Raw genomic sequence first — 18,012 nt, 5'->3', positions numbered from 1 at the left:
GATTTTAGGGAGGTAAGCCGGGTCAGTTTTAAGAATGACTCTATCGTCGAGGATTTGAGTAAAGGGTGGACATGCAGATAATGCTTGTATATCGCTGACGCGGCGGGCCGAGGTTAGGGCCACTAGAAGTGCGGTTTTTAGAGATAAGATCTTTAAAGGGACGTCCGCCAGGGGCTCAAAGGGAGGTTTGGTTAGAGCATTTAAAACAAGGTTTAGATGCCATGGGGGAGCATTATGAAGAGGGATAGGCCTGGACCTACCCGAGGGTTTAATGATTCTCATGATCCAGCGATTTTTGACTAGATCATGATTATACAAAGCTCCCAACGCTGCTACCTGAACCTTTAGAGTACTTGTAGCTAGGCCTTTTTCCAGCCCCTTCTGTAGGAACTCAAGAATCTTTCCTATTGGGATTTCCCTGGATGGATCTGCGCCCGATACTGACATGAACTTTTTCCACACTTTCCCATATATTTTAGTGGTTACGAGTTTTCTACTCTGTAATAAAGTAGACACTAGGCTGGGTGAGAAACCTTTATCACTTAGTAGCTTGCTTTCAAAAGCCAGGCTGTCATGTGTAGGCTCTTTACACTGGGGTGGAAGACTGGACCCTGGGATAAAAGATTCGGAGTATCTGGTAGAACCCAAGGGCTTGCTATGGAAATTTTTCTTAGTCAAGAAAACCATATTCTGCGGGGCCAGAATGGAGCTATTACTATCACTGTTGCTCCCTCCTCCTGAATTTTCCTCAGTACTAAGGGGATAAGGGATATCGGAGGGAACGCGTAGGCGAGGCGATAGTTCCAGGGAATTGTAAGAGTATCCAGAGCTACTGGGCCCCCCCGGGGATCGATTGAGCAGAATGTTTTTACCTTCTGGTTTCGACTGTTCGCAAATAAATCTATTTCTGGCTGTCCCCAACGTTTTACGATCTGGTTGAACACCGTTTGTTTTAGCTCCCACTCCCCCTGTTTTAAGCGTGTCCTGCTCAAGAAGTCTGCCGTTTGGTTTTCTGAGCCTTTTATGTAGAGAGCTGTTAAGGATTTCAGATTGTGTTCTGCTAAGTGGAGGATGGATTGGGTCACCTCCATCAGTGCTCGAGACCTGGTGCCTCCTTGGTGGTTTAGATATGCTACCACAACCTGGTTGTCTGAAAAGACTTTTACGTGATGGGAGTGAAGGAGATTTAGAAAGTGCATTAGGGCCAACTTTACCGCTAATAGTTCTTTCATGTTTGAAGAGACTAGCTCTTGACTTTTGCTCCAATTCCCTTGTGCAACTTGATCGTCTATGTGTGCGCCCCACCCCCAGGGGCTTGCATCCGTCGTCAGGATTTTCTCCATCGGTAGTGCCCAAGGAACCCCTTTGGTTAAATTGACCGGGTTTGCCCACCACCCTAGGGAGTGTATCGTGCTTGATGAAATGTTTAACTGCCCGTCTAAATTTCCGCGCAGAGATAGGCTTGAATCTAAAGTCTCCCATTGTAGGTCCCGGGTATGACACTGTGCCCACTGCACGGCCGGGATGCAAGCTGTCATGGAGCCCAGCAGGGACATTGCCTTTCTGAGAGTGGTGACTGGAGACATCGTCAACTGTGACACAGCCTGTGTCATTTTTTGAATCTTCCCCTGAGGAAGGTAGCACGTCTGCGCGGTCGAGTCCAGGACTATCCCTAAGTACTCCTGTACCTGGGAGGGCACTACCCTGGATTTGGGCATGTTCAGCAGCCAACCTAGACTCGACAGTGAAGCCATGACCAAATCCAACTGTTGCTTGCAATGTTGGAATGAGGTCCCTACCACCAGGAGGTCATCCAGATAGGGAACTATTAGAACATTCTGTTCCCGTATGTGGGCCATCACTTCTGACATTATCTTCGTGAATACCCGAGGTGCGATAGCTAACCCAAAGGGGAGAGCCCGGAATTGGTAGTGTTTTACTTCCCCCTGGATATTCACTGCCAGTCTGAGATACTTCTGATAATCCCTGTGAATTGGCACATGGTAATATGCATCTCGTAAATCTGGAACAGTCATGAAACACAAGGGAAAGAGTATTTTCACGCAAGATTTTATTGTCTCCATTTTGAAGTGTGGAATCTCGAGGAAACTGTTTAATCTTTTGAGATTTATGATCGTTCTGTATGATCCGTCCGGTTTCCTCCGAAGGAAGAGGGGCGAGTAGAAGCCCATGCCTCTTTCCTGATATGGGACTTCTTGTAAGACTCCCTTCTGGATCAAGTTCAAAATTTCTCCCTGGAGAGCTGACTGTTCGTGTGCTTGTCTCTGTGGTGTTGTCATGAAGGAATTGCCCGGTGAAATGCGGAATTTTAGTTTGAGACCTTCTCGTATTATCCCTAATATCCAGGGACTGTTTGAAATTCTTTCCCAGGCTGGAAGAAAACTGGCTAGTCTCCCTCCGACCTGGGGAACACCTTCATTGTGTTTTCTTATTATCGGGGGGAGTTTTGTAAACAAAAATCCTCTGTTTTTATTTCTTTTGTCTTCCCATGCCTCCTTATTCCCTTTTGGGGGTCTCCTCCGCATGAACTTTCTGTTCCGAAAGGGGCGCCTGTAAGACTGGTTGGGGAACCTGGGAAAGGAATTCTTTTTATCCCCGGCTTTGTCGAGGATGTCATCTAATGTTGATCCAAACAGAAATTCGCCTTCGCAAGGTATTGAGCATAGTTTTGTTTTTGTCTGCAAATCCCCTGGCCAACACTTTAGCCACAGGGCACGTCTTGCGGCGTTCGAGAAGGAGGCTGACCTGGCTGCTAATCTGGCTGAATCTACCGATGCGTCAGCCAAAAAGGCTGCCGCACCTTTCATCACAGACACTGATTTTTGGATTGTCTCTCTTGCAACTTTCCCCTTTAATTGAGAATCCAGGTGCTCGAGCCATACCATGAGGGCGCGGGCCGTGCAGGTGGCCGCAATGACTGGTTTCAGTCCTCCCCCTGCCGCTTCCCAGGAGCTTTTCAAGAAAATCTCAGCTTTCTTGTCCATTGGGTCTTTTAAGGTACCCATGTCCTCGAAAGGCAGGGCGAATTTTTTGGAGGCCTTTGCTATGGCCACATCTAATTTTGGTGCCTTACTCCAGGATGAGCAGGCCGGGTCATCAAAAGGGTATTTTCTTTTGGGAGTCAAGAGAACTTTTTTGTCCGTTTTTTTCCACTCTCTCTTAATTAGAGAGTGAATTTTCTCATTTATTGGGAACGCTCTTCTTTTCTTTTGTTCCAACCCGCTGAACATTATATCCTGCGCCGTTTTTTTAGGACGTTCATCTACCAGACCCATTGTTTTCCTGACGGCCTTTACCAAGGCGTCTCTGATGAATCACCAGAGTCGGATATTTCGCTTTCCGACTCACCCGTACTAGGGTCAGGGGATCTATGACTTGTTTTGCGTTTTTTCTTTGACGTTTTAATGCCTTTGAGGGCACTCTCCACCTGACTCCTTATTAATGATTTTAGGTCTGAAGCAAATGCCGGAGACTCTTCCTGAATTGTCTTCTCTATGCAAGTGCTGCATAGCTTCTTCTCCCATGAGGAAGGTAACTCTTCCGGACAAATAGCACATATCCTGTGCTTTAATTTGATTACACATTTCCTTCCCGTCTCGGGCCTGGGAACTATATCCACCGCTGGGTTCGTCACAGGCCGCGTAGTTTTCGCAGAAGCTCGGCTGCGTTGTGACCCTGAGCGTCCGCTGCTGCTGCGCTGCTGAGAGGAAGTACTCTTGCGCTGATGCTGTGTGCGCTGCTGCCGCTTGCTCAGGAGATAGCTGTATAACCTCCTGCGCATCCTGCTGCTCCTGGTCGCTCATGGTCCCGCACTGTTTAGTGAAGGTAGCTGAGCAGCGAATCCAGGCTGCTCAGCTGTTTAAATTTGCCGCTCATATTGCCTCACTTCCGGTTTCTGCGCTGAACCGGAAGTGCTCCCGTCGTGCCTGCGCTTTAACCTGCTGAGAGGCACGTGCGCGCGCGCCATGCTGGTCACCGGCTCCCGGGGTGTCGGACATGCCGCCACAGCCGCCACTGTTATGTGCCGGCAATTCTTTTCGGCGGCCGCTGCCGCCGTCCTCAGTGCTCCAGCCACAGCCTTCTTTAGGGCAGGATTTTCCTGCCGGCGCCCGCTCTTCACTTATTAGTCTCCGGCGACGATGGCGCCGGCGTCCGGCTGCCCCATGTCCGGCCTCGGGCGTGCGGTCTCCTGTATGGGACTCCATGGTTTGGTAGCCGCCGCTGCCCCCATGCGCTGTTAAGCAGCGATACGGAGGCTATCTCGGTGACCGCCGTCACCTCCTCCTTCCTCCCCCCCCTTTTTTTTTTTTTTTGGGAGGGAGACAGGCTCAATCCTCTTCACTGCCTCCCCCTCCTCACTCACCCTCCAGGTCCGCCGACCTCAGTGGTGGTGCTTCAGGGAAGGAGAAAAAAGAAGGGGGGAGTCCCTTTAAGCAGGCGCATTAAAATATGTTGCTAGATGGGAAAGTGGCAGATGACAGACAGCAAGCAGAGGTGGGAGGTTGTACCATTAGAGTATTGCAGCAGATGCAACAGCAAGCAGAGGTGGGAGGTTGTACCATTAGAGTCTATGGCAGCAGATGCGACAGCAAGCAGAAGTAGGAGGTTGTACCTGTGTGAAGAGACAAGATGGATGTTCATTCCTTGCCATGGAATAACTGCCTTTTGAGAGATGCTTATCTTCGGGATGCTTTGCTTCGGGGATGCTCGCGTGCACCCCCACAAGGCTATAAACATTTCTCCAAACACCCTTTATAAGAGGAGAGAGAAAAAAGGGGGGGGGGGGAAGAGTTTGACAGGAGGTGCCAGATATACCAGAAATACAAACATAATAATGGAGAAACCAAGTAAGACAAAATGATAAAAGTGGCATTCAGGCCACACCATAGCATCACCTTAGGGAAAACTACACTGCTCAAAAAAAAATAAAGGGAACACTAAAATACCACATCCTAGATATCTCTGAATGAAATATTCCAGTTGCAAATGTTTATTCATTGCATAGTGGAATGTGTTCAGAAAAATAAAACATAATTATCAATGTAAATCAAAATGAATATCCCATGGAAGTCAGGATTTGGAATGATACTCAAAATCAAAGTGGAAAATCAAATTACAGGCTGATCCAACTTCAGTAGAAATGCCTCATGACAAGGAAAATATGCTCAGTATTGGGTGTGGCCTCCACGTGCCTGTATGACCTCCCTACTGTACAACGCCTGGGCATGCTCCTGATGAGGCGGAGGATGGTCTGAGAGATCTCCTCCCAGACCTGGAATAAAGCATCCGCCAACTCTTGGACAGTCAGTGGTGCAACGTGACATTGGTGGATGGAGCGAGGCATGATGTCCCAGATGTGCTCAATCGGATTCAGGTCTGGGGAATGGGTGGGCAAATCCATAGCTTCAATGCCTTCATCTTGCAGGAAATGCTGACACACTCCAGCCACATGAGGTCTGGCATTGTCCTGCATTAGGAGGAACCCAGGGCCAACCGCACCAGCATATGGTCTCACAAGGAGTCTGAAGATCTCATCTCGGTACCTAATGGCAGTCAGGCTACCTCTGGCGAGCACATGGAGGACTGTGCGGCCCTCCAAAGAAATGCCACCCCACACCATTACTGACCCACGGTCATGCTGAAGGATGTTGCAGGCAGTAGATCGCTCTCCACGGCATCTCCAGATTCTGTCATGTCACATGTGGTCAGTGTGATCCTACTTTCATCTGTGAAGAGCACAGGGCACCAGTGGCGAATTTGACAATCCTGGTGTTCTGTGGCAAACGGCAAGCGTCCTGCATGGTGTTGGGCTGTGAGCACAACCACCATCCGTGGAAGTCGGGCACTCAGACCATCCTCATGGAGTCGGTTTCTAAGCGTTTGTACAGACACATCCACATTTGTGGACTGCTGGAGGTCATTTTGACGGGCTCTGGCATTGCTCCTCCTGTTCCTCTTTGCATAAAGTCGAAGTTAGCGGTCCTGCTGCTTGGGTTGTTGCCCTCCTACAGCCCCCTCCACGTCTCCTGGCCTGTCTCCTGGTAGCGCCTCCAGCCTCTGGACACTACGCTGACAGACACAGCTCGCATTGATGTGCCATCCTGGATGAGCTGCACTACCTGAGCCACTTGTGTGGGTTGTAGAGTCCGTCTCATGCTACCACGAGTGTGAAAGCACAACCAACATTCAAAAGTGACCAAAACATCAGCCAGAAAGCATTGGTACTGAGATGTGGTCTGTGGTCCTCACCTGCAGAACCACTCCTCTATTGAGGGTGTCTTGATAATTGCCAATAATTTCCATCTGTTGTCTATTCCATTTGCACAACAGCATGCAAAATTGATTGTCAATCAGTGTTGCTTCCTAAGTGGACAGTTTAATTTCACAGACGTTTGATTTACTTGTAGTTAGATTCTGTTGTTTAAGTGTTCCCTTTATTTTTTTGAGCAGTGTATATGGACCAGGTTGGAAATGAAACACGCAAGTACTTTAGGGGGTGTAGCTCCTATTAAACAATTATTTTGTAAGAGCTCCTGTGGGGCTGTCTATAGGGCACCATAACAGTGGGGCTCCCTGGTTCATACAGACTCACACCACTAGTGCGCAGCTCAAGCTGCTGCAGGAGGGTGGCTGTGCCATTTTTTAATGTCAGCAAGCAGGATTGCTTTCGGCCACCACCAGAAATTCAGTAGATAAAAATGGAGTTATTCATAAAATACATTATCATAGGTGTACCAAGATAATAGTGTTCTGCATGCTTCAACTATTAACCCCAGCCATAGAAGTAGTACCCTCTGTTTGGGTACAACTCAGAATGGGCATATTTCATCCATCCTGGATACAAAAATATGTATCTGGGAATACATTAGACTGGCAACAATTTACATTGGTGGCTGAAGAGACACACACACACAGATAAAACAGGTATCTATTACAACCTCAAGAAATAGATGCACCATATTTGGGCTGGAGAGTCAACATAAAGGAGCTCAAGGCCATAGAGTTGGCATTATTTCACGTCTAATGGATTTTGTAGAAAGTTGTAAGAATGCAAAGAAAACAGAAGAGCTGCCTTCTACGTGACCAAGCTGAGAGGAACCAGGTCCTTTTTCTAATGAGATTTGCATTAAGAAGACTCCTGGCAGTCATATTTTACAGATCATCTGAGCAGAAGTTTCCATCATCCAAGGGAACGGTTCCAGAAAAAAAAGGTGTTTGGGAAAGTCACTAGGAAGATTGGCTTTCCATGGATAGACATGATGGCCTCTAGCTTCTAGGGAGAATACCCAGCTTACCATTTTCTGAACAGAACAATTCAGAGATGATGGAGGCATTGTCCATTTTCTGTAAGCATAGATTGATCTACATATGGCCTTCAATTCCTATACCCATTGAGGAAAATCAGGACACACAGCTCAGAGGATATTCCGATATTATCCATTTTTGGCCAATCAGAACGTGGTTTTCTGTTATTATACCTGTCCAGGGGCAGCTATTTGAAACTCTAAGTATATGCTGACTGTTTGAATCAGAAAGACTTCTTTCATTCTCAGAGTAAATAATGACATCTTATATTATGGAGGTTGAAAAGTGGAGCATTATCAACATAGAAGTTCCTAATCAATTACTAATAAGTAATTCCCATCAGAATCTGAGACGTGCTGTTATAGATCGGTTTTCCTAAATATGCCGACTTTGCCTCTATTTGAGCCTTTAGAGAATGCTGATTTAAGGTTTCTCTCTTAGTAGACTTTAGTCCTGCTTAGAGACAATTCTATGAAGAGAAATTGAGAATTTTCTTATCTTCTAAGGCGTAAGTTTGTTCCTGATAGACTCCTTCTGAGACTAGTTCCTGCACATGAGCACAAGAACAATGTACAGGATGTGACTGAAATAAGAAATTAAGCAATGAAACAGCAGTCATGTGAACCAACAGCAAAACAACAAATAGAGGCACATATCAAAATCAAACAAGCTTTGTAGATTTTACATGATTATGATGGAGAAGATTACAATTTGTTTAACCCCTTCCCGACCCATGACGCCTATGCGGCGTCATGGAATGATCGCATCCCTGCAGATCGGGTGAAAGGGTTAATTCCTATTTTACCCGATCTGCAGGGAGAGGGGGAGTTGTACTTCAGCCTAGGGGGGGTGGCTTTGCCCCCACGTGGCTACGATCGCTCTGATTGGCTGTTGAAAGTGCAACAGCCAATCAGAGCAATTTGCAATATTTCACCTATGAAAATGGTGAAATATTGCAATCCAGCCATGGCCGATGCTGCAATAGCATCTGCCATGGCTGGAAATCATGTACTGGCCCCCCCCACCGCCCCCGATCTCCTCCCCAGTCGTCCGTTATGTGGCCCGGTCCTCTCCGTCCCCCTGTTCGCTCCCCCGTGCTCCTGTCCGCTCCCCCGTGCTCCTGTCCGCTCCCCCCGTCCTCCGATCCCCCCCCCGTGCTCCGATCCACCCCCCCACCACCCCCTCATACTTACCGATCCTCCCGGTGTCCGGCCGTCTCCTCGCTGGGCGCCGCCATCTTGGAAAATGGCGGGCGCATGCTCAGTACGCCCGCCGAATCTGCAGGCTGGCAGATTCGTTACAGGTACATTTTGATCGCTGTGGTAGGTTCTACCACAGCGATCAAAATAAAAAAATAATAAATAACCCCCCCCCTTTATCACCCCCATAGGTAGGGACAATAATAAAATAAAGAAAATATTTTTTTTTCTTTTACCACTAGGGTTAGGGTTAGAACTAGGGGTAGGGTTAGGGGTAGGGTTAGGGTTACGGGTAGGGTTAGGGTTAGGGGTAGGGTTATGGCATGTGCACACAGAGCGGATCGGCCGCGGATCCGCAGCGGATCGGCCGCGGATCGCAGCGGATCGGCCGCGGATCGGCCGCGGATCCGCAGCGGATCGGCCGCGGATCCGCAGCGGATCGGCCGCGGATCCGCAGTGGATCCGCAGCGGATTGGCCGCGGATCTGCAGCGGATTGGCAGCGGATCGGCCGCGGATCCGCAGCGGATCGGCCGCGGATCCGCAGCAGATTGGCCGCGGATCTGCAGCGGATTGGCCGCGGATCCGCAGCGGATCGGCAGCGGATCCGCAGCGGATTGGCCGCGGATCCGCAGCGGATTGGCCGCGGATCTGCAGCGGATCCGCAGCGGATTGGCCGCGGATCCGCAGCGGATTGGCCGCGGATTGGCCGCGGATCCGCAGCGGATTGGCAGCGGATTGGCCGCGGATCCGCAGCGGATTGGCCGCTGCGAATTCGAAGCAGTTTTCCATCAGGTTTACAGTACCATGTACACCTAAGGAAAACCAAATCTGCTGTGCCCATGGTGCGGAAAATTCCGTGCAGAAACGCTGCATTGTATTTTCCGCAGCATGTCAATTCTTTGTGCGGATTCCGCAGCGGTTTACACCTGTTCCTCAATAGGAATCCGCAGGTGAAATCCGCACAAAAAAACACTGGAAATCTGCTGTAAATCCGCAGGCAAAACGCAGTGCCTTTTACCTGCAGATTTTTCAAAAATCGTGCGGAAAAATCTCACACGAATCCGCAACGTGGGCACATACCCTTAGGGTTAGGGTTGGAATTAGGGCTAGGGTTGGAAATAGGGTTAAGAATAGGCTTGTGGTTAGGGTTACGGATAGGGTTAGGGGTGTGTTGGGGTTACAGTTGTGGTTAGGGTTGGGATTAGGGTTACGGTTGGGATTAGGGTTAGGATTAGGGTTGGAATTAGGGTTACGGTTGTGTTGCGGTTAGGGTTGTGGTTAGGGGTGTGTTGGGGTTAGGGTTGTGATTAGGGTTATGGCTACAGTTGGGATTAGGATTAGGGGTGTGTTGGGGTAAGTGTTGAAGTTAGAATTGAGGGGTTTCCACTGTTTTAGGCACATCAGGGGTCTCCAAACGCAACATGGCGCCACCATTGATTCCAGCCAATCTTGCGTTCAAAAAGTCAAATGGTGCTCCCGCCCTTCCAAGCCCCGACGTGCGCCCAAACAGTGGTTTACCCCCACATTTGGGGTACCAGCGTACTCAGGACAAACTGGGCAACAACTGTTGGGGTCCAATTTCTCCTGTTACCCTTGCAAAAATAAAAAATTACTTGCTAAAACATAATTTTTGAGGAAAGAACAATTATTTTTTATTTTCACGGCTCTGCGTTATAAACTTCTGTGAAGCACTTGGGGTTGAAAGTGCTCACCACACATCTAGATAAGTTCCTTCGGGGGTCTAGTTTCCAAAATGGGGTCACTTGTGGGGTGTTTCTACTGTTTAGGCACATCAGGGGCTCTGCAAATGCAATGTGACGCCCGCAGACCATTCCATCAAAGTCTGCATTTCAAATGTCACTACTTCCCTTCCGAGCCCTGACGTGTACCCAAACAGTGGTTTACCCCCACATATGGGGTATCAGCGTACTCACAACAAACTGGGCAACAAATATTGGGGTCCAAATTCTCCTGTTACCCTTGTGAACATAAAAAATTGCTTGCTAAAACATCTTTTTTGAGGAAAGAAAAATGATTTTTTATTTTCACGGCTCTGCGTTGTAAACTTCTGTGAAGCACTTGGGGGTTGAACGTGCTCACCACACATCTAGATAAGTTCCTTGGGGGGTCTAGTTTCCAAAATGGGGTCACTTGTGGGGGGTTTCTACTGTTTAGGCATATCAGGGGCTCTGCAAACGTAACATGATGCCCGCAGACCATTCCATCAAAGTCTGCATTCCAAAACGTCACTACTTCCCTTCCGAGCCCCGGCGTGTGCCCAAACAGTGGTTTACCCCCACATATGGGGTATCAGCGTACTCAGGAGAAACTGGACAACAACTTTTGGGGTCCAATTTCTCCTGTTACTCTTGCAAAAATAAAAAATTCTGGGCTAAAAAAATATTTTTGAGGAAAGGAAACACATTTATTATTTTCACGGCTCTGCGTTATAAACTTCTGTGAAGCACTTGGGGGTTCAAAGTGCTCACTACACATCTAGATAAGTTCCCTTGGGGGTCTAGTTTCCAAAATGGAGTCAATTGTGGGGAGTTCCTACTGTTTAGGCACATCAGGGGCTCTGCAAACGCAACCTGACGCCCGCAGAGCATTCCATCAAAGTCTGCATTTCAAAACGTCACTACTTCCCTTCCGAACCCCGACGTGTGCCAAAACAGTGGTTTACCCCCACATATGGGGTATCATCGTACTCAGGAGAAACTGGAAAACAACTTTTGGGGTCCAATTTCTCCTATTACCCTTGGGAAAATAAAAAATTGTGGGCTAAAAAATCATTTTTGAGAAAAGAAAAATTATTTTTTATTTTCATGGCTCTGCGTTATAAACTTCTGTGAAGCACTTGGGGGTTCAAAGTGCTCACCACACATCTAGATTAGTTCCTTGGGAGGTCTAGTTTCCAAAATGGGGCCACTTGTGCGGGAGCTCCAATGTTTAGGCACACAGGGGCTCTCCAAACGCGACATGGTGTCCGCTAATGATTGGAGCTAATTTTCCATTCAAAAAGCCAAATGGCGTGCCTTCCCTTCCGAGCCCTGCCGTGCGCCCAAACAGTGGTTTACCCCCACATATGGGGTATCATCGTACTCAGGACAAACTGGACAACAACATTTGGGGTCCAATTTCTCCTATTACCCTTGGGAAAATAAAAAATTCTGGGCTAAAAATCATTTTTGAGGAAAGAAAAATTATTTTTTTATTTTCACGGCTCTGCGTTATAAACTTCTGTGAAGCACCTGGGGGTTATAAGTGTTTACTATGCATCTAGATAAGTTCCTTGGGGGGTCTAGTTTCCAAAATGGGGTCACTTGTAGGGGAGCTCCAATGTTTAGGCACACAGGGGCTCTCCAAACGCGACATGGTGTCCGCTAACGATTGGAGCTAATTTTCCATTCAAAAAGTCAAATGGCACGCCTCCCCTTCCGAGCCTTGCCGTGCACCCAAACAGTGGTTTACCCCCACATATGAGGTATCGGCATACTCAGGAGAAATTGCCCAACAAATTTTAGGATCCATTTTATCCTGTTGCCCATGTGAAAATGAAAGAATTGAGGCTAAAAGAAATTTTGTGTGAAAAAAAAAGTACTTTTTCATTTTTGCGGATCAATTTGTGAAGCACCTGGGGGTTTAAAGTGCTCACTATGCCTCTAGATGAGTTCCTTGGGGGGTCTACTTTCCAAAATGGGGTCACTTGTGGAGGAGCTCCAATGTTTAGGCACACAGGGGCTTTCCAAACGCGACATGGTGTCCGCTAACGATGGAGATAATTTTTCATTCAAAAAGTCAAATGGCGCTCCTTCCCTTCCGAGCCTTACCATGTGCCCAAACAGTGGTTTACCCCCACATGTGAGGTATTGGTGTACTCAGGAGAAATTGCCCAACAAAATTTAGGATCCATTTTATCCTGTTGCCCATGTGAAAATGAAAAAATTGAGGCTAAAATAATTTTTTCGTGAAAAAAAAGTACTTTTTCATTTTTACGGATCAATTTGTGAAGCACCTGGGGGTTTAAAGTGCTCACTATGCTTCTAGATAAGTTCCTTGGGGGGTCTAGTTTCCAAAATGGGGTCACTTGTGGGGGAGCTCCAATGTTTAGGCACACGGGGGCTCTCCAAACGCGACATGGTGTCCGCTAAAGATTGGAGCCAATTTTTCATTGAAAAAGTCAAATGGCGCTCCTTCCCTTCCGAGCCCTGCCGTGCGCCCAAACAGTGGTTTACCCCCACATATGAGGTATCAGCGTACTCAGGACAAATTGGACAACAACGTCTGTGGTCCAGTTTCTCCTTTTACCCTTGGGAAAATAAAAAATTTTTTGCTAAAATATCATTTTTGTGACTAAAAAGTTAAATGTTCATTTTTTACTTCCATGTTGCTTCTGCTGCTGTGAAACACCTGAAGGGTTAATAAACTTCTTGAATGTGGTTTTGAGCACCTTGAGGGGTGCAGTTTTTAGAATGGTGTCACTTTTGGGTATTTTCAGCCATATAGAACCCTCAAACTGACTTCAAATGTGAGGTGATCCCTAAAAAAAATGGTTTTGTAAATTTTGTTGTAAAAATGAGAAATCACTGGTCAAATTTTAACCCTTATAACTTCCTAGCAAAAAAAAAATTTGTTTCCAAAATTGTGCTGATGTAAAGTAGACATGTGGGAAATGTTATTTATTAACTATTTTGTGTCACATAACTCTCTGGTTTAACAGAATAAAAATTCAAAATGTGAAAATTGCGAAATTTTCAAAATTTTTGCCAAATTTCCGTGTTTTTCACAAATAAACTCAGAAATTATCGACCTAAATTTACCACTAACATGAAGCCCAATATGTCACGAAAAAACAATCTCAGAATCGCTAGGATCCGTTGAAGCGTTCCTGAGTTATTACCTCATAAAGGGACACTGGTCAGAATTGCAAAAAACGGCAAGGTCATGAAGGGGTTAAAAACAAAAGAAACAATTAAAGGGGTTGTCTCATCATCATGCATGGGGAAACTTATAAAGTACTTGTAAATACAAACCACTTTGCAATTTACATATGATTAAAAGTTCTATTGTCTACTGCTCATTGCTTAGGTTATTGGCCACCACTGGACCACAGTGCTTACAAGCTCTTTCCAATATCGCTTGTAAGTGCTGCTCTATAACAGGCCAGATTGCTGGATGAGGCTAGCTCTGACGCTGCCAAGACAAAAATGCCTCTGCATGAAGCATCAGACAGCACATAGTGGGGCAACAATGCTTGTTGACCGACCCGTCATTCAGCTACATTTAAAGGCAACCTGTCACCATGAAAATGCAGTCTGATCTGCAGACACCATGTTATAGAACAGGGGGAGAGGAGTAGATTGATCTATAGCTTTGTTAGAAAAAGATTGAGTATAAAGTACGTTCTGACACTGGCACTGACCAGGGTCAGTACGTAGTCCTTCAATGCATGTGAATGTAGAGTTCAGTATTGAACACTATGTGCCGGTGCTCCCAGTGCAAGAAAGGTTTAACCCCTTCACGACATGCACATGTTGAGTCTCCCCCTTTGATGTGGGCTCCGGAGCTGTGCCCACATCTTTCCCGGCACATGTCAGCTGTTTTGAACAGCTCCAAAAAACAGTTGTGGAATTGCACTTCTTTTGCACTTTCACCGCAATTGGATTTTTTCCCCCATTTTCGAGTACCCGAAATGGTAAAACCAATGGTGTCATTTAAAAGTACAACTCGTCCCACAAAAAACAAGCCCTAACATGGCCGTATTGATGGGAAAAATTAAAAAAAGTTATGGCTCTGGGAAGAAGGGAAGCGAAAAACAAACGCAAAAACGAAATAGGTCTCCATCAGGATGGGGTTAAAAGGCTGGCAGCCGGCAAAACACGACACTGAGGTCCCCAGTAATCTACCCGTGGGCCGCAGAAAAGGTCATCGTGGGACGTTTCCCGGGGTTCCCCACCCCTGCTGTAAAGTATATCCATAACATGTTATTAGCCATAGGTAAGTGTTCACACTAGGCAGACAGGTCAGTTACCCATCCGATCTGAGATTACCTTGACGTTTGGTGGATGGACTCACAATTTTTGGCCAAATCTTGTGCTAAGCATCTCATGTGTTTTTTCATAGATTTCACAAGCCAGTATGCTGTTCACATTTCATGTATTGCACATTTCCTTGCTTTAGCACAGTAAAATTGAGTGCAGCCATTATCTATTTGCTATGTAAGACTTTTTTTGGTTATGCACCAGTTCAGACTAGATTGCTGTTCAGTCAGTTTTCCTATATTTATTAAGCAATTAAAATAAAACATCCACAATCAGAAAAGAAAAAAAAAAGTTTCATTCACTGGTTTTGATTAATAAGAAACAAATCCGGGCAATAGGTTTTTTTTAAAATTTGTCTGGTGAAAACAGATTTTTTTTTTTCTAAAAAATACTTAAAGGGGTTTTTAGTTTATAAGTTTTTCATCTACCACACCTTTTAAAAAAAATTAATTAAAGTTTTACTCACCAATCCCAGGTCCAGTTCTGCCTCCCTGCAGCTTCTCCAGTCTTAGTTGACAGGCTGCAGAACTAATATCAGGACTAATGTGCACATGACCGCTGCAGCCGATCACTGTCCTCAGCGCCTATGCCAATTCAGTGGCCATCTCCTTCAAGCCTTGGGTTATCATAAAAGCAATACGCACCGATCCTGGGTCTCCTGTTTTGGTTTATACTCCCTGCTGCAATTCCTAATAATAAGAGTATGTGCACATGGGAGGTTTTTTAGGAGTCTTTTGGAGAGGGTTTACTAATAGAAAAAAAAATTAGGAAAAAAAAGCTTGAAAGACTCTTTCTTTTCTTTTCTGTCATAAAATCACTTTGCTGATCATATGTTCAGTGTTTTTCTTGAGCTTCGGGTTGTGAAAAATGCCTAGTGGGAGAAATTACAGGGCATGTCACTTCTATGAAGCATCTGCTGATGGAATCCACCCAAACTAGGCAGCGTCCTCAAAAATCTGTAAAAACGCTTTAGGAGAAAACTCTTCAGAAAATGACATTTTTCTCCAAAAACTCCTCAAAGGAACGTTTCCCGAAGCAGTTTCCGCCAAAAAACTTGTGGTTTTTGAACACCTTAAAAAACTTTGACCACGATTCAGCAAGACTGGCAATTTTCTCACTGGTCTTGATGAGGAGGCCTGGTGGAGTCAGATGTTCACAATTAATGGAGAGCCATCCACCTCTTCAAGGATCTGGAGTGTCTGACGAGTGACGGGCGAATCTGAGAATTACGCCAGAAATCCTACTCCAGTCACAGACTAGAATAAGAGCTCTAGCATGTGAAACGCCACAGCTTGTCATGAATTAGATCCTGCCCCGCCATACCTCATCTCTGCCCATTTCGGCATAGCTGGGAGAGATTGGTGTGAAACTGCTAAGAGTCCCAAACCATTTTGCTGGGACTCTTGAGTTCTGAAGTGAAAGCTGAGATGAATGGGGCCCTATCTGTGTACTGGGGCCCTATCTGTGTACATAGCCTCAGTGGTGACCACACACAGTCTGAGTCACAAGATAAAAAATGTTTTACCCCAACAGATTTTTGTCTTCGGTTCCCACTTGGATTGTGCACGGTCATCACTTTCACTTCAGGACTCCATATTGGAGTATCAGACAAGAACCAAAGCCGCCATGTGCACCACATGCAGTTACAGGCCGCCCTGCGTACTATGTGCATACATCCTGTCACCGCTGCAGCCAATCATTGCCTGTGGTGGACCACTGATGTGGCCACTGATTGGCTGCAGCGGTCACAGGGCAGTATTGGGATGTAATAGAGGCCGGTGAGGCGCCCTCAGCAGAGCCTCCATGTGTTCCCTATGGGGAGATAAGACCCCACTCCAAGGAGCCCAAACCTTCTTCCCCTGCAATGGCAGAACAGCCAGGATACCCCCATATAGCAGAAGCCTGACAGAGCCCACACTCATTATGTCTTCCTTTCCTTACAGGGGGTTCTAGTGTAAAGCGAGGGCAGCCGGCGCCATTTCTCTCTGTGCGGTGCTCTATGTGACCTTTCCCTGTGGGCGCACACACAGCCCTACAAGGCTCCGCTTACTGGAGGGGGCCCTCCATAATTTGGTGCGGTTACGCGCGTCCCCGCCATGTTTTATTCTGACGGCGCGCGCCCGCAGACCTGATGCACTGACTAGGCGCGCCCCCGCGAGTGTTTCCTGCGCGTCCTATGCAAAATAGCAGTGCGCGTGCCCGGCCCTGCAGCTGCTCTCCTCTCTTCCCTTCCTCGTCCTGTTATTCATTTGTTCTCCTGTCTCCCTCGCCCCATTACTAACCCCACACTGCATCCCACCCTGCCTCCTCCTCCCCCAGATGCTGGGCACTCTCTGCTGTCCTAGCCCTGTGCCATGCCCTCCCTCCCCCTCATCACTGGGCATTACAGTGCCATGCTAGCCCCCTGATGACTGCTGGTGGTCACTAGCCTTTGTGACTTCCCATTATTTCCTCCCATCAAGCTCGTCCGCTCCAAGCTGGATTGTGACGGTGGCAGCGCAGAAGGTTTCGTCTTCTTCTTCGTGTTCTCTATTCTTTACATTCTGGGCTAAAACTGTGCTCTGGCTGGTTCCTGTCTCGTAACTTCCCCCCTTTCTGTGTTTTCCTCTCCGGTGGTAATATAATATTTGTTCTGTCTTTGTCGCTTGTTATTTTCGGTGCTATAAATATTTCCAGCTTCTTATTTTGCTCTTTTCTCTTGGGGCATGGCGGATGCGTGGCTTTAAGAGTGCGTTTATGCCCCCTTGTCCGGTAACTTGTGTAACGCAATTATTACATGTCAGTGCCCTTAGAATTAGGGGCTATTCGGGGGTGGCATGATAAGGCGGGGGGCATCGTACATGTATGCCGTCATTACCTGTTTGGGCTTATTGAAGAATTTAGCAATTTCATGCCTTATTTAATTATAAATGTTAACTTTTATTTAAAATATTCTTTAAACAAAGCTTTATTTCCTTGCCAGGTGGGAAGGTGCCCGCGAAAAGCGAGGAACTTGCACCAATGCCTCCCAAAATGGCATCCGTGCGATTTACGGTCACACCGACCAAGATCGATGATATGGGGGCAATATCGGACACGAGCCCAGACCTCAGTTCTTCGTCCAGAGTGCGGTTTAGCTCCAGAGAAAGCGTCAGGGACGCCAGTCGAAGTGAAGGGTACAGTGACAGCTCATTGGCAACCACCGCCGTGGATCCGGCAAGTGAAAGGACCACTAACCCGATGGACAGTGGGGAAGGTAGGTGATAAGAGTGGCAACGGTGAGATGGCATTATTTAGTCGCCTGTCCTAAGATTAGATCATGACTCGACATGACTCAAGGGTGAAGCAGCGAAATACCTTTTTGTCAGCAAAGGAGCATACACTTGTACGTGTAGATGGCTGTAAATCATGAGAATATTTGCTGTATTTCATTTGCATATATGATCAATGTTTTACATACAGTGGG

General features: G+C 46.8%; 1 protein-coding gene across 3 annotated transcripts in view; it reads left to right on the top strand.

The window, feature by feature from the left end:
• Positions 1-16,337: 16,337 nt before the first annotated feature.
• SLC12A6 (solute carrier family 12 member 6) overlaps positions 16,338-18,012 on the top strand; it is a 69,944-nt gene continuing 68,269 nt past the window's right edge. The window contains exons 1-2 of one of the 3 annotated variants that reach the window (XM_077297972.1): positions 16,338-17,072; positions 17,530-17,802. In XM_077297972.1, the coding sequence (XP_077154087.1) occupies positions 17,568-17,802 (235 nt within the window). In that variant the 5' untranslated portion in view covers positions 16,338-17,072; positions 17,530-17,567. Of the gene's footprint in view, positions 17,073-17,164; positions 17,183-17,326; positions 17,346-17,529; positions 17,803-18,012 lie in introns of those variants that run through there. The other 2 variants (XM_077297959.1, XM_077297964.1) reach the window with 2 other exon arrangements.

The sequence above is a fragment of the Ranitomeya variabilis genome, chromosome 1 (assembly GCF_051348905.1).
Source record: "Ranitomeya variabilis isolate aRanVar5 chromosome 1, aRanVar5.hap1, whole genome shotgun sequence".
Classification (NCBI taxonomy): domain Eukaryota; kingdom Metazoa; phylum Chordata; class Amphibia; order Anura; family Dendrobatidae; genus Ranitomeya; species Ranitomeya variabilis.
This window is presented reverse-complemented; position numbering and strand designations above follow the sequence as displayed.